At 42.4% G+C, this 19,697-nt stretch overlaps 2 protein-coding genes across 8 annotated transcripts in view; one reads left to right on the forward strand and one right to left on the reverse strand.

The window, feature by feature from the left end:
* Positions 1–11,198, forward strand: part of usp9 (ubiquitin specific peptidase 9) — a 66,713-nt gene extending 55,515 nt beyond the window's left edge. For 5 of the 7 annotated variants that reach the window (XM_086050679.1, XM_086050677.1, XM_086050678.1 and 2 more), the window contains 7 exons: positions 1,170–1,390; positions 1,475–1,563; positions 3,673–3,829; positions 4,638–4,850; positions 8,118–8,147; positions 8,443–8,541; positions 9,292–11,198. In XM_086050679.1, the coding sequence (XP_085906805.1) occupies positions 1,170–1,390; positions 1,475–1,563; positions 3,673–3,829; positions 4,638–4,850; positions 8,118–8,147; positions 8,443–8,541; positions 9,292–9,570 (1,088 nt within the window). In that variant the 3' untranslated portion in view covers positions 9,571–11,198. The remainder of the gene's footprint in view (positions 1–1,169; positions 1,391–1,474; positions 1,564–3,672; positions 3,830–4,637; positions 4,851–8,117; positions 8,148–8,442; positions 8,542–9,291) is intronic. The other 2 variants (XM_086050680.1, XM_086050682.1) reach the window with 1 other exon arrangement.
* Positions 11,199–14,854: 3,656 nt separating this feature from the next.
* On the reverse strand, positions 14,855–17,881 carry rpl8 (ribosomal protein L8). Its single transcript, XM_086052063.1, has 6 exons — positions 17,727–17,881; positions 17,134–17,277; positions 16,929–17,070; positions 15,327–15,545; positions 15,127–15,242; positions 14,855–15,049 (listed from the first exon to the last, which is right to left on the reverse strand). The coding sequence occupies exons 2-6, from the start codon at positions 17,269–17,271 to the stop codon at positions 14,891–14,893; spliced, it is 774 nt and encodes a 257-aa protein (XP_085908189.1). The 5' UTR covers positions 17,272–17,277; positions 17,727–17,881; the 3' UTR covers positions 14,855–14,890.
* Between the last annotated feature and the right edge of the window lie 1,816 nt (positions 17,882–19,697).

A 19,697-nucleotide genomic window follows, 5' to 3' on the forward strand; every position in this document is an offset into this window, starting at 1 on the left:
GGTCAACCGTCCAAACCTAATTCCTACTTGCAGGCTTATGTCCATTAAGAGAAAAACCTTGGAATATTACTTTTCTTTTATGGTGTGAAACAACGCCAAACCATCAAGTGATTCATAGCAGAAAAAGCAAATGTTAACCCATTAAGCCCGGGAGCGCATAACCGCGTTTCTACCACTAGAGCCGGGAGCGCTGTTGCGTCTTTCTACCTTTCAAACTGGGGGAGCGAATACGTCACCGTCCTTTTTTAATCCAATTCTCCGTCTCTTAGCCAACTTAATGCATCAGAATATACACGTGACGGTGTCGCGAGACAGCGGAGGTTGTCGTGGAATTTTTTCGAGCCGTAGGTAGGCTAATGGCGGACGCCGTCGCTCGCCGGGAGCTCTGATCAAAGTAAGTAACGGTAGTGATATATAGACGACGTGCACGACCAGTGGAACCTGTCGAAGATGATATGATGTGGTTTGTAGACAATTACGATATTGAGGTTTTCAATCTCTCCCTGCTGTAACACACCTGTTAAAATGATCAGGATCGTTGTCACGCTTCTCAAGAGCTTGCTGATGAGCTGATCATTTGAATCAGGTTTAGGTTTGGTACAGCAGGGAGAGATTGAAAACCTGCAGGATAGGTGTCCTCGAGGACCGGAGTTGGTGACCCCTGCAATAGAGGATGGTAATTACCACTCGATTTTAAAAAAAATTAAGATGGTGCTTCTCTTGCACTGACACATTATTTTTACATCTTCTATTGAAACAGTAAATAATAATAAATTCTGCCTGTGTGAAAGCCACATGTCTAAGCTCTTTAATTATTTTGGAATTATGTTTCTGTCTGCTACAGGGGCTGAGATATGAATCATTTTGTAAGTGTTGAATTTCTGGGAGAACTTCAGGTTTTCAAGGGTAATTCCAAAGGTGACCTTAGGTTTTGGGGAGCTGTTGAGAAAGGCGCTTTAGGCCTTAATGGGTTAAGGGGGACAGCACCCTAATTAGAGTGTCCTATGAAGATCTTCATCCTTGCTCAGGATGTGGTGACTGACAAACCAGCCACTCTGAGCTTCTGTGCTGTGTTGCCAGAGCTTTGAGCTGAGGACTCCAAGAGAAAAAAAATGAAAATAATGAAAAGAATTTCCTACATTCTAATAATTGCTTACCCATCTATGCAGGTAACCCCCCTCTGCCTAACCCCTATGGGGACACCAACCTGACAGCCCCAGTAATGCTGGTGCAGCAACTCGTGGCTGAGATCCTTTTTGTGAGGACCAGCTATGTGAAGAAGATCATCGAAGACTGCAGCAACTCTGAGGAGACAGTGAAGCTGCTGCGCTTCAGCTGCTGGGAGAACCCCCAATTTTCTTCCACTGTGCTCAGTGAGCTACTATGGCAGGTAAAACTTCAAATCACCACCACCAGGATTTCCCTATCTGTTGCATGTGGATTTGAATGAAGTGTTTTGTTTGGGTGTGCACAGGTGACATACTCCTATAACTATGAGTTGAGGCCTCACTTGGACTTGCTGCTACAGATCCTTCTCATTGAAGACTCCTGGCAGACGCACAGGTCAGACTTGATTGCTGAGATCGGAAATGGATATTAATTGTCAGAATTTGTATTCATTTAAGTTTCCAGTTTGTCTTGCATTGGATTCCAGCCCCCTAACACTACAACTCCGGTGTTGACAAGAAATGATCTGACAAAAAAATCATAAATGGATGTTTTGTTTTGAATGGAATGCACATAGATGCTCTGGTCGACCATCTGTGATTGGTCAAATGCTGGAAGAGGTGCTGTGCTTATTTTTTAAAATAATGATGTGGGGAAAGTGGTTGGTCCTCACGTCAAACTTCTTTTGACACGCTAATGTTAACAAGAATTCATTCAATAAATGACTATATCTATAGTTAATTGATGGCAGTAAAAAGTTGCATATTTGGTCCTTGCATTATGCTTGTAGAAATTGATCGCATCTGGACTGCTCCCTTTCTCTTAAGGCCTAGATCAGGCATGCCCAGGGGCCCAAATGTGGCCCGTGTTAAAATTTCCACCGGCCCACAGCCTCTGGCATAAAATTAATAACGTGTGGCCCTTCAGTACAGTTTACCACAGTAGAAAATGTTGGGGGAAGAATGTTGACAGAGATGGTTGTTGCTTCCAGTACAAGTGGAAATTGGCATAGTTTTTCACTGAAATACAAAACAACTGTGCCTGTCTAGTTAGCTAAGAGACTGTGGCTGTTTTCAAGAAGTTAAATATCAAGAGTCACTACCAGACAAAATGTTCCAAATACGACAAAGTGAGGAAATTAAAGCTACTCAAAGCTGTATGTTCGGCCCGCACACATTTTCACCTCACCAAATCTGGCCCTCTCTGTAAAAAGTTTGGATAGATAGATAGACCAATCTGACGGCGGCCAAATGGCCGACTGTCGGCACATGGCGCTGGAAAAATACACAGAAATACACAAAAATACATAGACAGCGAAGATGAACATTAAAGTACCTTCTGCACTTGAGATATAATACCCTTCGTAACCACCAGCGGCGATGAACATTAAAGTACCTTCTGCACTTGAGATATAATACCCTTCGTAACCACCAGCGGCGGTAGTCACTATTCTTCTTGGTTCGAAAAAAACAACCGGAAAGCTGTTGGCCGTGGGTGGGATATAAAAACATAAACAATGCATTCCACTATATTTTTCCTCTCTTGAACTCCCCCGCGAAGCAAACCCTCACGTTCTTGACACAGTATCATAAAATACTTACATTGTCAACCCTCGCTCTTGTACTTGTAAGAAGACGAAGGCGTGCTCACTGTTTATCCGCATTTGTCACTTCCTGTTCTTGCCCGTTCGCTAGCTAACAGCAAATCAGAGTGACCAAATGTCATGATTTATGACGCAGATTCAACATTTTGAAACGCCCACCAGACGCTTCCCAACGGAATCCGATGTTACGACGGTGTTTGCTAAATCAATCATGTTTACTCCATGTTGGAGGCACGTCCCAAAACATGAATGGTATCATCCTTTTGGAATGCATGCCATTTGAGATGCCGTGCAGAAAAGCTTCTCTGTCGACAAGCCATTGATTGGAAACTCCCTCATTGATATTCCTTTCAGTTGTCAAAAGGTAGTGGAGCTGCCTCTGTCACTGGGGACTGTGATTGTTTGTTGGGGGCAAAATTGAGTTTCTTTGGGATGGGAGAAAGGATGGCATTGTTTGAGGGGGTTAGGTGGTGTCGTAAGCCATTATTTTAGACATGGTCTTTCAACCTTCACGTAGATGGCCTCTCTCACTCCTCTTTCAACCCATCAATATCCTCTGCCAAGAATCTGAACATTTTTTTCCTCAAAAGTCCTTCTCTTTGTGGTGCAGGTAAACGGCTGAGTCTACGCTAATGCCAACAAAACATGACTGGCACTGATCGGTGATAGGAATGTTGAAGAAGCAAAGCTTTGGTTCTCGCATCGATATTTATTTACTCTGTATGTTAACAAGCCACTACCCACACTAATCGCCTGTAAGACCAGAAGAAGTAGAAGCATCGAACGTGGTCCTTTAAACTCTTTACCTAACAAGACATCACCCGAAGTAAACATGGTTGTTCCTTGTGACCAAAATGGCAATGATTATTAGTAATGCTCTTCTCCATGTTTTGGTTGTGTAGAATCCATAATGTGCTGAAGGGAATTCCCGATGACAGAGAAGGTCTCTTTGACACCATCCAGCGTTCCAAGAGCCACTATCAGAAACGGGCCTACCAGTGCATCAAGTGCATGGTGGCCCTCTTCAGCAACTGCTCCGTGGCTTACCAGATCCTCCAGGTATACCGGATGACATAAATTACAAATAATGATTGTGAACCTGGACAGCATGTTGGAAGGAGCGGTTATCACATCTGCCGCACGGATCTGAGGTTCTGTATCACTGCTCCAGCCTTTCTGTGGAGTTTGCAAAGAAGCAAAGAAGCAGTGTGCGCTCGTCCAAGCATAAATCTCTATAGCTCTGCTCACTTGCACTTTTCCTCATTCTCATATAAATCAGCCACGGAGAGGTTAATCCTTTTGATATGTTGAAGTGGTCATTAGTAAGGATGTCCACATACATTTTGGTGCCAATTGATCACCGTTTGTGGACGTTATAAGCAATGAAAGTACAATGATTTCCAATGGAGAGTTTGTAATCGGTTCTTCCAGTGACTCCGACCGAACAAGGATAGAACGGTAGGGGGCGCGGCCATTCTCCTCATTAACAAGAAGCGTTATTCATGGAGTCACTTATTTCCTAATTTCTCCCAAATTTATTGATAAGAAGGAACATGACAACCCTTTCCATTTTCCTGATCAAAACATATATCAAATGAACTTGTTAGTGAAAACATGGCCATCCTGGCCCAACAGTCCCTTTTAAATTGTCCCAGAGCTGTGCAAGTGAACATTGGTGTGAAATTAACAAGTGAAGGCGATTTACAGCTATGATTTTCATATTGTAATAAAGGCTTTACATGGCAATAGCGGAGGTGCTTTTTTCGGTCCTGTTAGTTTGATCACACAAGTGTAATTATTAAACCAGACTGCCATTACACTTGTAATGCGAAGGGGTTGGTTATCCATGTCTGGTGTGTGCACGCAGAGTAACGGTGACCTGAAACGAAAGTGGACGTGGGCTGTCGAGTGGCTCGGCGAGGAGCTAGAAAGGAGACCATACTCTGGCAACCCGCAGTACACCTACAACAACTGGTCACCTCCGGTCCAAAGCAATGAAACGTCCAACGGTTACTTCCTGGAGCGCTCGCACAGCGCACGCATGACACTTGCTAAGGCCTGCGAACTTTGTCCTGAGGAGGTAATGACCTGGCACACCAAAACACACTTGTTCCATCCATCCAATACGCTGTGCAACTTGATGCCTGGATTACTACACAGCATTAACATGTACAGTGTTGACAATCCGTATGTAACCGCCACCGTGTTTGGTGTTTATAACAAACAACCAGCACGCAAGTCCTACACAGGCTGCTAATCATATTATGAGCCTTTCACTTGTTAGGAATTTGTATGTTCATTATACCATACAGTGGAACCTCCAAAGTCATGATACAGTTAGAGAAGTTGAAATTTCAGAAGAGAATTCGATCCAGTCAGAAAGTGTCCAAACTGTTGCCATAATGACACCTTCTTTAAATTTAAGGACAGTGCTAATTTTGGAGAAAAAAGGAAAATCACGAATGTTCCACAACTATTTTTATTCAAGATGCCACCCTTCTGGCTTTAAGAAACACTCCCTTATGTTGTTAATGTAAACTAAGGACATTTCTCAAACTTTGGGTTAAGGGACCCAGAACAAGGGGAGATTTTGTTTCAAGAACCTTCTCATGATCCTAACAGCAATTAAATATAACTACCATGTGTACCCCTAAATGCCATAGAAATTAAAACATTGCTTATTTTTTAGATGAAAAAAGTAGTGGTGTTATAACAAAACCATATTTTGGGGAGAAGACAAGCTATAATGTTCGGCGAGTATCGGTAGTTGGTTTTCAACAGAAAAAAAAGAGGTTGTAATCTTAAAAATAGTGTGCTCAAGACTATATTACAATATGCGACAACAAGACTTGCCTGAGACCAGAGTAATCAAGACACGACCAAGACTTTGGGAGTTGACAGCGAGACAAGACCAAGACGGAGACAAGACTAAGACTATAAAAATTCATTGTAAAATCCGTGAAAGGTTGAACAGTTTAATAGCATTCTAGAGCTCAGCGATTTCATATCAGTCAATTTATTATTTTTTTTTAACTATTCAAAATAAGGCTTAGGATGAAAAAGGTCTGAATTTAGGTTATTTTAGTTTAAAATCTAATCTTAAAACGGCAACACAACCATCAAAAAAGTCAAACATACTGGTCAATAGAGATTCAACTCTTTTTTTTTTTTTTTTTTTTTTTTTAAATTTTATTTTATTTATTTATTTTTTTAAACATGGATTTGAACGTATTTGTTTTACCAAATGCAGGTGTGTTCAAACTCGGTCTTCAAGGGCCGGTGTCCTGCCTGTTTTCCATCTATCCCTGTCGCAACGCACCTGATTCAAGAGATCATGATTGTTATCAAGCTTCTTCAGAGCTTGCTGATGGGCTGATCATTTCAATCAGGTGTGTTGCAGCAAGGAGAGCTGGAAAACAGGCAGGAAAGAGGCCCTTGTGGACCGGAGCTGGACACCACTGACCAAGTGCTTAGCCTTATTATCACATTAATGAAGTTGAAGAATCGTAGATCAATGTTGCTCTCAATAGGTCAGTTGGAAAATCCATAGTTCAGTGAGTCGAGTCCGAGACCAAGACAAAGACCTTGAAAATGTGGGCTTGAGACCAGTCTCAAGACTAAGACCGGTCCCGAGTGTTACAACACTACCTGTGGGGTCGTTTCATGCCGAATTACCCGCCAAAAAAATCTGAAAACTTGAACCAAGCAAATTTTGATCATAATGAAACTTGATAGGGATATTGGACAATACAGAATCTCAAATTTTAGGTCAATCGGAGCAATGGCCTGCCGAATTTTGACCTTTTGTGTAAAAAGCGGTGTGGCTGTCCACCGTTTGAACCTCTCAGGAATCTCAGGAACTACTGGGTCAATTTTCACAACACCGGTATTGTTGAACAGTGAAATCAACAAGGATTGCAAATCTGCAATTAAACGATTGGAGCATATTTAGTAACTTGACCTTTGAACCTATAATTTGACTTTAAAATTGCCCTTGTGTGTGTTTGTGTCCATAACAAAATTGCTCATGAAATGGCATTTCTCACATTCTCTTAGATTCTCTAACATCTGCATATTTGGAATCCTTGTTGTATTCCCTTTCCAATAATACCGGTTTTGTGAAGATTGACCCAGTCTTTCCTGAGATATAAATGGTTCAAAGGAAGGTGGCCACTACCTTTTTTGCAGAAAATGTCCAAATTCAGCAGGCCATAGCTCAAAAACCCCTGCTCCGATCAACCTAAAATTTGAGATTTAGTTTTGTCCCATCACCATGAACAAGTACAGTAAGTTTCATGAAAATCAAAATCCGTTAGTTGCCAAATCACCCAGTAGCTTTAAGCCTAACCTCAGAGAATATTTTCTTGGCACAAGAAGTCGAAATCTTTCAATTAAAAAACAAATGTATTATCGCCCAAATTAAGCATTATAAAGTAAAAATATAACTGAGGGAGAGTCACATTTATTCTGGAAAAGACATTAATTCTTCTTAAAATTGGACTATATTTTTGCCCCAAAAAATAATCCTATTAAAATTCGACTACCGGTGTATATTTTTGCAAAAAAAAAGACGATTCCTAAATTATGACTATTCTATGTAGCTATGTCAGTTTTGTGATAGGTCACAATGATATCTGGACTTTTAATTGGCCACAAAGCTAGGTAGAAGACTAGAATTTTCTTTTTTTGTGCCATGTTGGTCCCCCGAGGTGTGCACTGTTTAAAAAAGGATACAACATAATAAAAAATACATATTTTGCGCAATTTAATCTGATACCACATTAAAAAAATATATATATATATATTTTGTACACCCCCAAGCTAAGGCTCATGGGCCTCAGGATGTCCAAAGACCCCAGTTTGAGAACCACTATAACTGTATTGATCACATTACACTTAGCAGCCAACCTATTTCCTGGGTGCAAGTTCATTTGCTGTTGTATGGTTACTGTCACACTTTCTCTAGTAATCATCTGTGGTGAAAAAACACTCGCCGAGCTGAAGTCACATGATCACATTGTGATGACGTTTTATTAAATTTCGGTCAAGCCAAACTGTACCACTTTTGGGTCGTTGGACTTTGTAGGTTCTACTGTGTAGCATAAAGAGCTCCAAAATGTTAATTCAAGCAATAGGCGTGGAGTGAGTTGCATGCTGGAAAATGTCAGGTAGCTGAATTGAGTTGTCGAGTGTTCGGTAGCCACGCCAAATGCCCCCCAAGAACCTCCCCCGCCCCCCAAAATACAGTGAGCAGTGCGTGTGTGATTGTAATTAGTTGCATTTTTTGATGTTGATTTTAAAAGAATTCCAGTGGAGTGACATGCTTCTTGTAATATTTCATACACAGCTCAAGTGTACTCAGGGAAGCCCAGGGAAGGTCAGTATTCCAGGCACCGCAACATCAGGAAAAAGTCAAATTACTGGTGGAATTTGAATTAAGGGTTACTGTGGTAATGAACTGACCTCCCATACAATATTATTTTGTTTTCCTATAACTTAATTAGTCATCTGTGGCCTAAGCTAGATACAGAATGGTGTGTATGAATGAAGTACGTATTTGTGTATGTCAGTGTTGAAATTGATTAACCATTCCCATAATTTAAGTTGATCTCATGTATCTCATGGGTGCATGCAGTCAATAGTTGTGTGTTGTTTTCCTGTCCTGTTTGCAGGAGCCAGATGAACAGGAAGCCCCTGATGATCAAGACTCTTCACCGCCTGAGGACACCTCTTTGTACCCGCACTCTCCAGGAACCACGCAGTTTCAGCAGGTAGTCATCACTGCTGTATTCCATGAAAGAGTCAAATGATCACAAACCATACAAATGTTGTTGTTTAATATACAATTACGTTAGTTCATGAAAAAAAAAAAAAACGTTAATAGTCTAATCGTTGCACAAATTGAGCCATCATTCATATTTATCGCTGAGTTTTTGGCTTTGGGAAACGAATAAAGAATGCATCCTTATGTGGACGGTCAGAGTGTTTGGAGTTGTTTCTGCAAGTTCCATAGCAGCGTTTACTCGACATTTTTCTTTCTGAGATAAATGGGCAGAATACAAGCAGCACTAATAAGAGTCGTCTGCAAGCGTGCATGTATTATTGTAAACAGTCTATGGTGTGACCCTGATGTCACGCCGCACGCTATTTGGATCCATTAGCTGACCAAAAACATGCCTGATGTAAAATACACAAAACAAGCAGCAAACTTACCTGCATCAAACGAAACAACAATCATCGTCAGATTGTAGACGATTACACGAACGGGTGAAAATCTACTTACGCTTAAGCCGTCAGTTTCAAGTATTGAATTTAGTGAGTCTTTGACCCACCTACAACACTTTTGAGAATCACTGAACAGACAATTATAAAACTTTTTAGGGTGTGTTGTAGCTTGGATTTTTGCATTATTCGCGGCTGGGCTCAATCCCTATCCCTGCTAATACTACAAATAAAGACCTCCTTTCGGTTAAACGCCCTACTCTGAGAATATATATTTTTATTGAATCTGTCTCTTCCAGAACAACCACCCTCACGGGCAGCCGTACACCGGCCCCGCCGCGCAGCACATGAACAACCCTCAGCGCCCCGGCCCCGCTTCGGCACCGACCCCGGGCCCCACGCAGGCCCCGACTCCGGGCCCGGCTGGCCCCGGCGGCCCGGGCCCGGGCCCGGGCCCCGTCGCCCCCGGCGGCCCCGCCCCCGGCCCGAGAGCACAAGAAAACTGGGAGAGCACGGAGGAGATGGCGCCCGGCCCGGCCCCCACCTCCACCCCGACTCCCGCCTTGCCTAAGGAATAACGCCGCCTTGCCCCGAAGCCCCCTTCACCGCCTCCTCCCTCCTCTGCTGTGCCTGGAGCCTGTCGACCCGCTCTCCTTACTCCTCCTCTGCTCTCTTTGGTTCTTAGAGCGTGGCCAGCGGGGGGCGCCGCAGGAGCGGAGGGAGTGGATTTGAGAGTTCTACATAAAGGAAAAAAAACAATTAACCCAGAGCTGGCGATGATGATGAAAGATGTACATAATGTTCATGTTTGTGACTGTTGGGATCGCCCAGTAGCATCACTCGCTGTGCTTCGCTGTTGGGAAAGAGGTTGCAGATCATACTGATGACATAAATAGATACTATATGAAAAAAAATCCCCCGCCCAAAAGCAAGACTTTGTTTTCATCGCCCATGTTCCGCAGTAAGAGTTTGTCGCAGCAATGGGATGGTTTATCGGTCATTCAACTGTAGAAGAAGAAGACGCCGAAGAAGGATGTGTTTGTTATTCTCACCAATATGTTGTTGTTATTCATTAGCTCCCCGGGTGTCGAGTTTGTTTGACGGTCGGGTGGGCCTTTACGCTGTTTGACGTGAAAAGGCAGTTAATGCAACATTTGGTCAGAGAAATCATTGCCTTTTTTTTTGTTTTTTTGTTTATAATTATTTTTTTCGAAGCTCAGTCAGTCAATATGCTGTAACATTTAGCATGGCTTCTCACCAGAATAGTGTAGCCCGAGGGAAGACGTTCATAACAACCTAAAGCTGTTCTTCACATCCCCACAGGGGGTGCATTACTTTTTTTTTTTCCTACTCATCTACAATGAGGGCAATATTTTTGAACCAATGTACGACTAAGTGGCTTTTCAATTGCACATATAATCCTTCACATTTGGCAATGGAGTTTTGCCGGTGGGATAGACAGTTTAGATTAAAAAAAAAAAAAAAAAAAAAAATCCCCCACTCTTGCCCCACCCCACATAAAAAAAAAAAAAACATGCAACAGAATCGCTGCACCGGCGGCCATCTTTGTGGTGTATCATAGACGCCGTGGTTTAGCTTCAGTTTCTTCTGTGGAGCCCCATGCCCACGCCCGGTTTTAAACGAGACCCGCTTCCCATCGGGGCTCACCGACAAGTCACTCCGCATCTCGCTCGGTGACCACAGGGGGCGACACGGGAGGCGGTGCTTAGGAATAGCAGCTGGTTAGACACATTGAAACTAACTTTGATTCTGTAGTAAAAAGGTAAACATCAGTAAATACTGTATTTAATTGGTAACTTGAATACGTGTTTTTTTTTCCTTTTCTTTTTTTTGTCTAAAACATACCAAATACTCCTGCAAATGAAAATATTCTGCCCACCGTATTATATTTAAATATTTTGCTCTTATTTTATAGAATTTATTTTGTTGTATTTCACTAAAAAAAAATAGAATTTGATTTAAAAGGAACATTTTTGTCCTTTTGTTATTTTTAAAGAAGATATTGACTGTACAGAGTTCTAATCTGCGCCCTGTTTTTTGCCGACTTTTGTTTTGGCCATGGTGTGACGTTGAATTCTGAAGCTACAGTCGCGATGTGGACTTTCACTTTGTGAGGTTTTTTTGTGCACAGAAATATAACAAAAAAAAGCATTGCGCCCTTAGCAAATAAAGAACATGGAATCTTTGTCTGCGTCATGTGTACTCCTCTAACCTAAAGAGGTGGAACATTTTTACATTAGTTCACACAAACATTGTGAACCTGAATTACATTTTATTTGGAATCTTAACATCCAGTCATTTGCATCTAAAAATCTGAGGATGAAATCTGTTAATTCGTTTTACATTTGCTTCCACAAAACAAGGTTTTACAAAAGGTGCTATGGTGTGAGATTTCATGTTCTCCTGTGCTTCTATGGGTTTTCTCTAAGTAGGGTGCCTTGCAAAAGTATTAACCCCTGACACATAAACTTTGACCTTTTGACAAACAGATATAAAATTGAATTGTATTTTGTGAATCAACACCAAGTGTGACACAATTGTCAAGTGGAACAAAATTCATACCATTTAAAAAAAAAAAAAAAAAATGTAAACAGGCTGAAGAGTAGCGCAGAGAAAATTATTCACCCGCTTCTCGCTAAGCGCAGCCACTGACTCCATAAATTCCCATATAATTTCTTAATGATCCAATGTTTGCATGAATAACTGATGATAAATTCTGTGTACCGATAATCTAATTTTAGTATGAATGCAGCTGCTCTGTGGTGTTCTCAAGAGGTCTGCACCCTGAACACACCGGCCCCACTGTCAAACGTGGTGGCAACATCATGGTTTTGGGCTGCTTTTCTTCAGCAGGGACTGGGAAGATGGATGGAGCCAAATACAGAAGAATTTGGGGAAAAAAACCTGTTGGAGTCTGCAAAAGACATGAGATTGGGAGAGAGGTTTACCTTCCAACAAGACAATGATCCTAAACATAAATCAAAATCTACAATGGAATGGTTCAAAGTAAACATCCAGGTGTTAGAATGATTAAGTCAAAAGTCCAGACCTGATCTGTGAAAAGATCTGAAAACTGCAGTTTACAAACACTCCAGCAAACCTTACTGAGCTCGAGTTAATTTGCAAGGAAGAATGGGCAAAAAAAAAAATCAGTCTCTAGATATGCAAAGCATGTATGTTAGGTTCACAGAGACTAGGTAGGTGTGAAAGGTTTATATATTCATGCCCGACAATTGGAACATGAAATTTTGCCGTCTCACTAGCCTATTCAAAGGCTTTTGACCGCCTTTACCAAAATAAACAAGCCACCGAATACAGAGCAATTCGCCGCTACTTACTACCAATAATAAAGTAGTAGTAGTATTAATAACTGTCTTACAACTGTCGACGCCTCCCTCTGGTTTAGGAGCCCACACGTGTATGTACACCTGTGCATATACGTAACATTGCATTGTCATTGTTTGTCATACCATCCACAGCCAGGGTTTAATGAAATACAATTCACATATCCAGAGCCTTGCTCAACACCATAGCCGCTGTTAGCCGGTTTTTGCTTATGGGCTAAATGGTTGGTCGTCCAGGGCACAATCTATCAGGGGACGCGCGAGCACCCCGGGAAGAAAAAAAATGAAATAAAGACTTTTGTATGCCGCCGCTAATTTCCTCATTTAGTTGGTACAGTATTGGCGCTAAATGCCCCCCTACACATCAACTTGTGACTGCAGCAGTTGTGAGCAGGTTGTGAGAGGAGGCGGGAGGGGGCGGCCGGGCATAGAAGATGACACGCAACACAAATTTCTGTCTCCAAATAAATTGCATTTCAATATCACTCTTAAAACAAACAGAGACTCACAGCTACTTTTAATGTACTGTTGGCAATTGCGGGGAAAGGGGGAAAAACATGAATCTAACTAACTGTTAAACCGTTAGCATAGTCAAACAACGCTCAAAAAAAACATCAGGTGCCTAATTCAAGAAAAGGAGGAAGAGGAGAAAGGGGGGGAATGTGCATCATATAATGATAAAGTGACCTGTAGGCTAAATGCTATTTATTAGCCTCCTGCTAATATGTTGCTACCATCTACCAAGCTTAAAAAAATAAGTTTTTATACTTTTTGTTGTTTTTGCAGTTTTTTTAAAGCAACTTTTACCATTTGAGGCATCTTGTCAAGCATTTAGCCATTAGACAGCTACACACGTTTTGTACTAAACCAGTGCAGCAAGTTTACAAAGTTTGGCCCTGCTACCGGCCATCATGAACTTGAAAAACTACTGTATTTTACCGAGTAGATCTATTGATAACCTATCATTGGCCAGTGGCCACTCAGAAAAAAAAATATTGAAACACCTCCATATTCAGTTATTTGCATTTTTTGAGAACAGTACATAAGGTAGAAAACATCCCCAAACCCCCACCCCCCTACTTCAAGTTAAAACACTTTGACTTGAGCCAAGAGCAAACCATTTTCTTCAAAAAGTTTGAACTGTTGGGTGGCCTTAAACCACCAGCATGTACAGTTAAAGTGACAATGTGTAGAACATGTAGATTTTCCAAAGTTAATTCATTTTAAAAACCCACTATTAATTTCATCCATCCATTATCTATACCGCTTCTCCTCACAAGGGTCGCGGGCGTGCTGGAGCCTATCCCAGCTGTCTTCGGGCAGTAGGCGGGGGACACCCCGAATTGGTTGCCAGCCAATTGCAGGGCACAGAGACAAACAACCACACTCACAATCACACCTACGGGCAATTTAGAGAGTCCAATCAATTTACCATGCATGTTTTGGGAATGTGGGAGGAAACCGGAGTACCCGGAGAAAACCAACGCAGGCACGGGGAGAACATGCAAACTCCACACAGGGAGGCCGGGATCGAACCCACGACCTCTGAACTGTGAGGCGGACGTGCTAACCAGTCGATCATCGTGCCGCCCAACTATTAATTTCAGTAATCTGTAAAAAAAATGATCACATCAAAGTCTATTTTAAATATAATCATAGGTGAAGTAATTTCTAGTTACGGTATACTTCATATGGCACGCCGTCCCCATAGAAGGCTGCCATGTCTCGTGCCATCTTTCTGCTTATGGTGGGTAGCCGAAGGAGACAAACTTAGCGAACGTAGTGCCTCCAAATCACGACTACAGCGTGTGTACAAAGGCAATGCACGTTGTCACTTGTGTGGATACTAGGTGTCATTTATGATAATTTACTTGTTCCTCTGCTGAAGAAATTGGTGGTAGTCTTGTGACATGTCACACGGCGTGGGCTCTCCTAGGGACCGTAGTGCACGCACGCACTTTGGTCGATCTTAAGTCGTTGCATTGTCACCATTAGATGACACTAAATTCTACACATTGGGCCTCAAGACCTTCAAAAGAGTGCATTATTGCAGTTTTTCCAAACTTTTTTGAGTCAAGGCACATTTGTTTCATTGGAAAAAAACGCTTATTCTAACAATATAAGTGTGATGTTTATATAAGCATTTTTTGACATTGAAAACATGCGCCACTAATTCGCTTGTCCCTCAAAGACAATTAGCTACCTGCTGCTACTGCCACCTATTGGTATGGAAGAGTACTACAATGTAGTAACTACATGATTACAATGCCAGGCGCCAGACCGCAAAGGCACACAAATTAAAACATTTCCCATGACACATTCGACTATCTTGCGGGACACTGGTGTGCCGCGGCACAGAGTTTGAAAAACACTGCTTTATTGAATTCAGACTTTCACTTGTCTTACACCAAGCATTTTTATAGTAATCTCTATTTAAATTAACAGGACAGAACATTTGTTTGTACACAAAGTGGCCAAAAACACAATGAAACAACGATGCTTTGGAACAATTTTTGTTTTATTTTGAGCAAACTCAGTTCTCCTTCTCCTGGACGGTCTTTGTTCCACGCAGCCTGCCAGTACGACGGGCAGCGATGAGACCGACCTTGCGACCGGCGGGTGCGTCCCTCCTGATGGTGGAAGGCTTGCCAATATGCTGATGGTTACCACCGCCGAAGGGATGCTCAACAGGCTGCGTGTGGGGAAGTGGACGATGAGCACACGTACAAAGTGTAGTGTGAGGGCAGGCGGCGGTGCAACGGCACTTACGTTCATAGCCACACCACGGACACGAGGCCAGCAGTTCCTCTTGGCCTTGTACTTGTGGTAGGCGCGACCCGCCTTCAGGATGGGTTTGTCAATACGACCGCCACCAGCAACCACACCTACACACACACACAAAAGATTTAATAAAAATAATCATCAAACAAGCACATAGATGAACGCGATACACAGCAACAAATGCTCACCGACGACAGCTCTGTTGGCCGAGGAGATGACCTTCTTGGAACCAGACGGCAGCTTGACTCTGGATTTCTTGGTCTCCAGGTTGTGCGAGATGACGGTGGCGTAGTTTCCGGAGGCGCGCGCTAGCTTGCCCCTGTCACCGGGCTTCTCCTCCAAGCAGCAAATGATGGTGCCCTCGGGCATGGTGCCCACAGGAAGGACGTTGCCGATGTTCAGCTGGGCTGCGAGGCGGAACAAAATGACACACTGGTGACCTTATGAATTTAACATGAAATGGACACTGCATCCATCTTGGTGTCCAAACAATATTGTATACATGCATCCAAATTCTGCAATTCTGACGTCAAACTCGACAGTGGATTAATTTCGAAGCCACTTGTGTGACTCAAAGGAGCAACTACGTGTGCTGTTCTTCAAGAACAAGTCATTCACCACAATGCATTTTCAGTATAGTTACCTCATAAAATAGTTATCCTACTTCTACTTCTTTTTAATGGTTTGTAGGTCACCTCAACTACACCACACTCTACAAGCATTATAACGCAGACCCCACACATGCTGACATTTTTTTTGTAACGTCCTTTCAGACTACCAGAACCTAGGGGTTCGCAATACATTTAATATAAGGTATGAATTTGCCCAAAGGTAGAGATTTGGACCCAACCCTCCAAACCGGCAATGCATGTTGATTATGTCTTTGTATCCCCTTCCATGAATACTGTTCAGTGGCAGAAATACCCAAACTGTATGCCCACGTCACCTCTGTTTTCCTTTGTTGAATGCTTGCTGCACACTATTTTGCGAAGCCTCCACTACTTACGATATGCGGCTGGATTGCGAATGTGGCTAAACAGGATGCAAAGGCACAAGTTAGCTATGTATCCGGTGCCTACATTGTATAAGTCATTAATCATCTCCACGGCAGCGAAAAAGCTACACTTCCGTAAGTAGCGTTATCACAAAGACGGGACGATGCGGAGAAAGACGGGAAGCCATGCTAATTGTAAAGCTATCGTAATGCAGTTGCAAAACACCGAAATAAGTGCTTGTGTGATACAGTGCACTTGTCACATAGGTCAGGCGGGAACTGTGTTACAGCTGAGGATAACTAACTTTGAACAGCTAAATATCAACTGGGGAGAATACAGTACAGAATAACGTAAACAGCCACTGAAGACCACAAATGACGAAGAACATCACCACGTACATCAACAGAAAGGAGGGGACCGATAAAATTAAAAGTGTATCGATTATATATTCAAAATAATAATCTTTATTTAGTCCCACATTTGAGACATTCACAGTGTTTCAGCAGCAATAGTGGATACAGGAATTTGTACAAGAGGTCCATTGCACAAAACTGAAATCTGTGCATTAACTATTAACCAAGCTTCTCTAATAGAGTATATAATTAACCTACTCCAAAAAAATATATATATGAAATAAAAATATTTTTACATTAACTTTTATATTGTGCTATATACGGTTACCATGAAGGGATACATTCAATACCATGATATGAATTTTGGGCCATATCACCCAGCTCTTCAAGAATCTGTTCCAATCACCTCTTTATATGCCATAATGTGAATAGCTACTCTTACCCTTCTTGCCACAGTAGATGAACTGTCCCGTGTGGATGCCCTCAGCGGCAATGAAGAGCTCTGTCCTCTTCTTGAAGCGGTACGGGTCACGGAAGGCCACTTTAGCCAGGGGGGCACCACGGCCGGGATCGTGGATGATATCCTGGGAGAAGCCGGCAACGTCACTTCAATATTCGCCCAGCCTGAAATGGATTTCCGAACGTACCTTGACGATTCCCTTGATGTAGCCATGGCGTTCAGCGAAGTCAATGTGGCGGAGTTTAGCGGCGCCTTTCCTGTGCTTGACGTGGGCTTTAAACACTGAGCCCGCACCTTTTCTCTGTCCCCTGATCACACGTCCCATCGTGAACTGGAAAACAGTATATAAAAAAACAAGACACTATTAATGGAACCACGAGCCATTGATTCGTATTGGCCGACGGCTACCGCAAGTTAGCAAGCTAGCTGCCGGTCTTTTAATACGCACACATCCCGCTACTCGAAACGCATAATTTGTCAATAAATATGCTAAATTATGGGAAGTGTGGCGTTTTCAAACGCGTCATTGTTAAGCAAATGCATCTATTGGCGCGGTGTCTAGCAACTTAGCTTGCTCATACTACAGCAACGCCATATCACCCCAGGGCCACTTACACCGCTTGAAAACAACAATATTAAGTGTTGTGGTTACAAAATAATCAGTATATACCGTGCGCTAACGTGTTCGGCATCTTCGTAAATGTTCGTTTATAGCGGATGACTGAATAAAACCGTGGTTTGCAACAGATTAGATGCCCACAAGTAGCAAATCTGACCTACCTAAACTCCGTTGACGGAAAGAGGAAGTGGCAGGCACGAGCTAAGGTTTTCTTCCGGAGAAATCCGCGACAGGGCTTGTGGGAAATGAAGGCACGTTGCGCTATTGCCATCAATTACAATAGTGGGCCTTTTTTTAGAAGCGAAACACTGTCTATCGACATCAGTAATTTGTTTAGCAGGTGCGAAATAGTCACGCGAATACATATGCTGTAACGCAGATTTATTTACTTCCTGTGGCGGTTCACGTGTGTGCAGCCAAACTCCGAGGAGAGTCACTAGCGTGAAGCTGTGCATTCACGTACAGTACTTTCTTGCTTGACGATTTTTGGAGAAATCTGAAGACAAATTGAAATACCGTATTAGGTCTACGTAGCATATAATCGCAGAGTAAAATACTGGTCAAGGGGCCAATTCTGAAAAGTGCTTCCATGTTGAGACTTTGGCGAACATGTTTGGGTACAAGATGGCAAGTAATAAACTACTTGTAGGCGAAATTCTAGGATGGTTGTCAATCTAATTATTTATTTAGTGAGGCTAGGAAGCATTTTTAGGCAAATTCTCAGGTTTCCCGCCTAACTATCTATCTAATTAAATCTCAAATATCTTCACACACGATTACATAAACAAACATATTAAATGAAAAATTACACTCAAAGGATATCTGTGGACGTGTCAGAATGATAATTACACTAAGAGCAAATAGGGCTAGAACATACATACATACATTTCCGCCTAAAAGTGAACCAGCTTTTAAAGTGAATATCAACTTTGAAACAGCAGATAGTTGCCCTAAATCTGTATTAGTCAGGACCTCAATCTAGAGAAGGCATGAGCCATTTTTTTTTTATGACAGTCGCTTCAACGTCATTTCCTAATACCAAGTCGCAATTAATTTAATTCATTTTAGCATTAAAATTATTCATCACACTGACCAACTGACGATTACAACTCAGTTCGGCTTGAAAAAATGACAGACTGACGAATGAAGGATGGGTAGGCCACTGACAAATGACAAATGAAGGGCCGGCAAAATTTTGTAAAATGCCCACCTGGTTGTTTCATGCCTCATTCTACAACTGTGCTGACAAAACATTGCCCCCTATGCTGCAATACTACTTTGATATAGTGATTATTATTTTCTAAAGATCATGGTTGCGGATGGGCGGCACGGTGGTCGACTGGTTAGCACGTCCGCCTCACAGTTCAGAGGTCGTGGGTTCGATCCCGGCTCCGGCCTCCCTGTGTGGAGTTTGCATGTTCTCCCCGTGCCTGCGTGGGTTTTCTCCGGGCACTCCGGTTTCCCCCCACATTCCAAAAACATGCATGGTAAGTTGATTGGATACTCTAAATTGGCCCTAGGTGTGATTGTGAGTGCTGATGTTTGTCTCTGTGTGCCCTGCGATTGGCTGGCAACCAGTTCAGGGTGTCCCCCGCCTACTGCCCAAAGACAGCTGGGATAGGCTCCAGCACGCCCCGCGACCCTTGTGAGGAGAAGCGGTACAGATAATGCGGATAAATTGGATTATATTGCAAATTTGAGCAAAATTGCAGGATAAGAAAGCACTTTGAAATAAAAATCAGATACTTAACACTTTTAGAAAATGGTCATCAAATGAACAAAATAATAATTTCCTGAGATGACAACCTGGATAGAATACATGTTGAGGAGTCAATTGTTGAAACTGGATAGGTTGTTATCTTTCACCCTTACAATATCAGTTATAGGCCTCTGACTAGTTATCAGCACATTAAATTAAAAGTATAATGAAAAGCAATGCATCACATTTTAAAAAGCATTTCAAACACATCCAATCATCCAACTGCAATGGCGGTGATAGCGCTACTCAATAAATCAAATTTTAATCGGGATCACAATTCTGTAGCCACGATTGAATTAACCTGGTTATCATCAGGGCTGCTCCCTGGACTCTGTGGACTCGGTGGGGGACAGGAGGATGTTGGCCAAGCTGT

Source organism: Filicampus tigris, chromosome 14, assembly GCF_054856515.1.
Source record: "Filicampus tigris isolate MCC_2025a chromosome 14, RoL_Ftig_1.0, whole genome shotgun sequence".
NCBI classification, from domain to species: Eukaryota; Metazoa; Chordata; class Actinopteri; order Syngnathiformes; family Syngnathidae; genus Filicampus; species Filicampus tigris.